At 32.5% G+C, this 5,854-nt stretch overlaps 2 protein-coding genes across 2 annotated transcripts; one reads left to right on the top strand and one right to left on the bottom strand.

Moving 5' to 3' along the window:
- Positions 1–1,065: 1,065 nt before the first annotated feature.
- On the top strand, positions 1,066–2,370 carry LOC107472157 (protein GRAVITROPIC IN THE LIGHT 1-like). The gene has a single exon (XM_016091706.1). The coding sequence runs from the start codon at positions 1,066–1,068 to the stop codon at positions 2,368–2,370; it is 1,305 nt and encodes a 434-aa protein (XP_015947192.1).
- A 583-nt stretch (positions 2,371–2,953) lies between these two features.
- On the bottom strand, positions 2,954–3,853 carry LOC107472158 (transcription repressor OFP17). Its single transcript, XM_016091707.3, has one exon. It carries the CDS (start codon positions 3,700–3,702, stop codon positions 3,118–3,120), a length of 585 nt encoding a protein of 194 aa, XP_015947193.1. The 5' UTR covers positions 3,703–3,853; the 3' UTR covers positions 2,954–3,117.
- Positions 3,854–5,854: the final 2,001 nt, after the last annotated feature.

The raw sequence follows: 5,854 nt of genomic DNA, 5'->3' as shown, positions 1-5,854 counted from the left end.
AATATAATAATCTTAATATATATCTTTAGAAAATATATTAATTAAACACCCGTAAAAGAAATTATCCCATTTTCACTATTGGATTCGTTTTGAAATATATATAAAAAAATGATTGAATAATCTAGAATATTCAGTCATATACTCTTAAATTTTTAATTGTGGACAACTCATCATAAGATTTTATTCTATTTTGTTTAGAAGTGTACTAAGAAGATGTGTTGCAGTACAAGTAATATTTAACGTTTTTTAGGAATACTTATTAAAATTACTTAGAGGAGTAACTTGTAAAATTTCTCTGATAAATAAGCTACAAAATTATTAAAAATTCAAATTATTGAAGTTTTCCTCTTTTTTTATTTTAAAAAAAAATGTACATTAAATACCTCAACAAATACTTTTAATAAAAAATAAAATGAATAATTACAATCAAAGATTACCGGTACCATTAAGAAGTACAGTCAAAGAGGGCATGAAATTCAAACTTAGCATTAAATAGTAATTAATGACAAATAATTAATTCTTTCCATGAAAAAACGCACTCATTCATTCACTCATGAAGTTTCAAATTGCCAGACACACAGAAAAGGGTGGCAAAGCCAAACACAAAAAACAGCACTCAGTCTCAACAGTCAACACTGATCAACACAACAGTCAACGCTCTTTTGTTTGTAACATTCACTCACTGCAACACTTTCACTCTGGTGAGATTTTTCAACACACTCTTGTCCTTTGTGTTGAACATCATATAGGGTATGTGTAGCATCTTCATCTTCCTTCATTTTTATGTAACAGATTTTTGCTTAGTTTTCTGAAGTGTGAAACTTTATTTGAACTACTGGTTCTTGTTTGAGTTATTGGATTTTTTTGTGCAATGTGGCTAACAAAACCCACTTCACTAAATTCGTTGAGTTTTATTCTTTAGTTTCAAAGAGTTTGACTTTGAGCAAAGTTGTTTGTTGTTGGAGGAAAAAAGCAAAAAGGAATCACTGTTAGATCCATTTGTGTTGAGGTGAGTTGAGTGAGTTTCAAAGTTTTGATCTCTTTCAATTTTCTTGGTCTCTTGGGATGGAAAGCACCAACACTATCACAGAAATCATAGGAAAGTTCGCCACCAAAATTTGTAAACTGAAATCTATTGGGGTATTCTCCTCCGAAGCCCCAAATCTCAATCCCTTGCAATTACACACGAAACCTGTTTGTAATAATGCCCCTGTGAGTGGAAACAGCAGTGATACAAGTGAGGAGATTAGAACCTATGATCTTAAAGTGCATCCCCACCCGGTTAAAGTTGTGGCAAAAGACAATGATGGCAATGATGGTGTGGAGGTCTTAAAGAATATCTTTGATGCTGTTTCTGCCCTCAAGTTGGCATATCTTAAGCTGCAACAAGCTCACATTCCTTATGATCCAAAGAAGATTGTAGCTGCGGATGATGAAGTTGTTGCTGAGCTTGAGAAGCTATGCAAGTTCAGGCGTCAGTATAAGAAAATGCAATGCAGCAAGGCGAGGTTTGATGCTGCTCTTTCTAGTCAATTGCAGGCTGAGATTGAGGCCAAGGAGACATTTTTGGGGAAGCTCAAGTCTCAAAATTGTGCTAAAGATTGTGAGATTCTTCGGCTGCAACGAGAGCTTCAGGGCTTGGAGATGGGGAATGAAATTCTGATTGAGAATATCAAGAGGATGAGGGTGGTGAAGAGGGAAGCAAGTGTCTTGAGTGTTGATAAGTTCCAGAATGTTTACAAGGCTGCTTCACAATCCATTCATAATTTCGCGAAACCATTGATCAGTTTGATGAAAGCTTCGGGTTGGGACCTAGATAAGGCTGCAAATGCCATCGAGAATGGTGTTGTTTATTCTAGAAGGTGCGACAAGAAGTATGCTTTTGAGGCCTACATTGCACTCCGAATGTTTCATGGGATTGCGTTGTCTTCCTATGATGTAGGTTATGTTTTGAAGTTTGATGATCCTATTGATGCACTGATGGCGAATCCGGATTCAGATTTTGCCAAATATTGTCAAGCTAAATATCTTCTCGTCGTCCATCCGAAAATGGAAGAGTCATTCTTTAGAAACTTGGATCACAGAGCATTCATAATGAGTGGGAGGCACCCAAGAACAGAATTCTATCAATTATTCGCCAAAATGGCAAAATGGATTTGGGTTTTACTAGGATCCGTGCGCTCAATAGATCCTAATGCAGCCTTGTTTTCTGTGAACAGAGGAAGTGCTTTCTCCGGCCTACATATGGAATCTGTAAATGAAGAAAAGGAGAGCGACAAAGAGTGTGCCACCTACAAAGTTCAGTTTATGATCATGCCTGGATTTAAAATTGGACAGACAATAGTGAAGTCTCGAGTTTATGTCGCATAACATCATTCAAGCTACATGATGGTGCTTTTAACCGGTAATTCAGCCAACAGAACAACACAAATTTTGTGCAAGAGTTATTTTGGTTGTATCTTAGTTAGTCACGGTAACAATGACTACTAATTTATGCTAGCAGTTAGAATCTAAATCCACCAGCTTTACATTTGTGATATTTATCATTGAGTAAAGTACTGATATATCTTTTTAAGCTACCCTGGTTTTCAGATTTTTGCTGCACTGTATTTTCTCAGTGCCATTCAGATTACCCTATGAACTGTAAATAGATGGTTCGCCAAATTCTTTCATTCATGAATTCCCTTTAATCCATTCCATGATCATAATTCATTAATGGTAGAACATGAACATATTGCTCAGCTTTTCTGTAACCAATAAAACACCAAGTGGTGATATAAGTGCCAGATTTCTAACCACTTCATGTTTTCTAACTTGTTTTCATATAATTATCTAAGTTCAAATTCAAAGCTATGCTTAATCTTAATCTGTTTATGGCCAAACTTGCAAACACAACAAAATCTTTCAAACCAAATCAGCAATAAAGTTGAATCCACATATTGAGGAAGCCATATAACTAGGAATTATTCAAACATGAGCGCATTTGAAAAAGTAATTCATGATCATGAACAAAGTTTATCCATAAAATGGTTGCATCCATTTTCATGGGAAAAGTTAACTAAAAAGAAAAGAATAAATTTAATATCTTATATCTATTTACTGTCACAGAATGGCTCCTTAGGCCATCAAATCTTCACTATCAGAAGAAAACAAGTCCTTGCAAAGCTCTCCATAGAATCTACAAACCAAATCAATGAACACAGGACTCTTAAGATTCTTCCAGCAGTATAGAAGCTCCTCCACATCCATCAAATCCTTTGTTTTCCCTTCTTCCACGATCATCTCCACCAAGTAGTTCTCGAAGCTCCGGCATGCATCTTCGACATCTTGGCTTGCACCTTCCTTTCTGTCCACCTTAGGAGGCACACTCACAAAACCTGGGCTGAGCGGCGAAGGGATAACCGGCGTTTCAAGAATGTTTAAGGCGGGGCTCCTAGGGCCTTCTTGTGAGAACCCCATGTCCTTCGATTTCTTTGGTGACGAACGAAACACTGACAACAAAGAAGACATGATTGGTTTTCTTGGGTTTGAAGGATTTTGGAATTCGGAGTATTTGATCTTGTGAGCATTTGATCTAGTACATGCTCTTATAGAGAAAGATTTCTTCTTGGATCTTTTAACCTTGAAGAACAATATGAGTTTTCTGCATGGCTTTAAATTTAGAAGCTTGGATTTAAAGGCACACCATGCTTTCACTTTCATCTCCAATAAGTGAGAGATGAGTGTTGGTGAAGAAAGCTGAGTACTCTTGTTGGAGTGTAGTGACTTTGTTGCTTATGATTACTATTGGAGAATTGGATATGTTTGTTGTGAAACCAAGTTAGTTGTAACTTAATAGAGATTGTGATTGTGATTGTAAATTTGTGACATTAATTAGAGAGAGAGAGGGGGAAGTACATATATTAATGTCTTAAGGTATAAGGTCTTGGTGTATACGGGTATTAGGTCTTTTATAAGTTGTGCTCCTTTTTTAATTTTTATTTGGTGAATGTGGGTTTCACGTCTTGTGTGATTGAAGTTCAATACAAAGGGGCATAGCAAATAGCATGACTGTATAAACAATCTGGATGCCTCCAATAGTTTATTTGTTCGTTTAAAAAAATGTAATAGAATTTAAATTATGATAAATTAATTTTTAATTAATTGGATAAATATATACTAAAATTAATTATTAGTGTATAATATATTTTAAAATATAAAATATATATTAAAAATAATTAAATATATAATATTTAATTTTAATATCTGATTTTAGTATTAGTATTATAATACATTAATTACAGCATCACTATACCTTCATTAAATGTTTACGCGTTAAGAGAAGCAACTCTGTCTTTACTTGTAGAGTGACCTCAATATATATATTGGAAGATTAAATTAGATTGATGTGTATTTTTAAGATTAAACAAATGTTCAAGGAATAAGTCTTAGTCCCAATGCTTTCAGTGAACAGAAAATAAAATTCGTGGCAGAGCACTAAATTAAATAGAGAGTAAAAAAAATTTAGAGAAGATGTAAATGAATTTAGCTAAATTATATTTTCAAAGATTCAACTCTGATGGTAGCATGAATGATCGGATACATGAAAAATACTAATTTGGCAATTAAAAGTCACTCAATAACTACCACATACACTTGTAATACGATCAAACATATTAGGTATGCACAAAAAAAAATGGTTATTTGTATAAAATATATATATAAAAATCTAAAATAAAAATAAATTAAATAATAGGACAACATTTCAATCGTCCTATTTAAGTCCCTAACGTTTCAAAATTGACTCAATGTTGTCCTGCCGCTAGGGATCCGTTAACAGAATTGACGGCGGGACAAAATTGAAACGATTTTGAAACGTTAGAGACTTAAATAGGACGAAAACGTCAGGGACAAAAACAATACATAAAAATAAATTTTAATTTGATTTTATCTTTCAATAATATTAATTTTTTACTGTACATAGTATTCAATTATTTTTTAATTACATCTAAATAAATTACAATTAATCACATTACTTTCATTTTAAATAAATTTATTTTTTTATAATTTTAAAGAATTTTGATACATTAGAGACAAAAGAGATAATTAAAAATCTTTAAGAATAAAATTATAAAAAAATAATTTATTTAAAATAAAAGTAATATGATTAAGTGTAATTTATTTAGATGTGATTAAAAAATAATTGACTACTATGTGTAGTAAAAAATTGATATTATTGAAGGATAAAATTAAAATTTATTTCTATGTATCATTTTTGTCCCCAACGTATTCATCCTATTTAAGTCCCTAACGTTTCAAAATTGTCTCAGTTTTGTCCCGCTGTCAATTCTGTTAACGGATCCCTAACGGTAGGACAACATTGAATCAGTTTTGAAACGTTAGGGATTTAAATAGGACGATTAAAACGTTAGGGACAACTTTGGGACTTATCCCAAACATTGGGGACAAAAATAATACTTTTGCTCTATACAAATATATGATAGCTGACTTTTTAGTATGGTAAATAATTAATGGTTAGATAATTTTTAGCTGTTTAATTAGTATTTTCTTAAATACAATAGAATATTTCAGAAGGAAAATAATAAAAAAATTAATGAGAGAAAAACACAATGAATATATACTTTTTTTTTTTAATAATCCTCAAGAGAAACACTGAATATGTTTAGCTTCCAAACAACGGATCTGTCAATTAGGTGTGGGAATAATTAGAGGTAGTGGAAGTTGGTGACTAAGAGGTTTGCCATTGTCTTGTTTCTTATTTTATTACCATGGCATGTTGCTCAATGCTAAGGAACACAGAGAGAAAAATATATGAAATATGAGACAAGTCAATTTTATATTATATTATATTTCA

The sequence above is a fragment of the Arachis duranensis genome, chromosome 7 (genome assembly GCF_000817695.3).
Source record: "Arachis duranensis cultivar V14167 chromosome 7, aradu.V14167.gnm2.J7QH, whole genome shotgun sequence".
Taxonomy (NCBI): Eukaryota; Viridiplantae; Streptophyta; class Magnoliopsida; order Fabales; family Fabaceae; genus Arachis; species Arachis duranensis.
This window is presented reverse-complemented; position numbering and strand designations above follow the sequence as displayed.

Excerpts from the sequence above, each read along its gene's own strand:
- LOC107472158 (XM_016091707.3), bottom strand. The coding sequence starts at position 3,702 with ATGAAAGTGAAAGCATGGTGTGCCTTTAAATCCAAGCTTCTAAATTTA.
- LOC107472157 (XM_016091706.1), top strand. The coding sequence starts at position 1,066 with ATGGAAAGCACCAACACTATCACAGAAATCATAGGAAAGTTCGCCACC.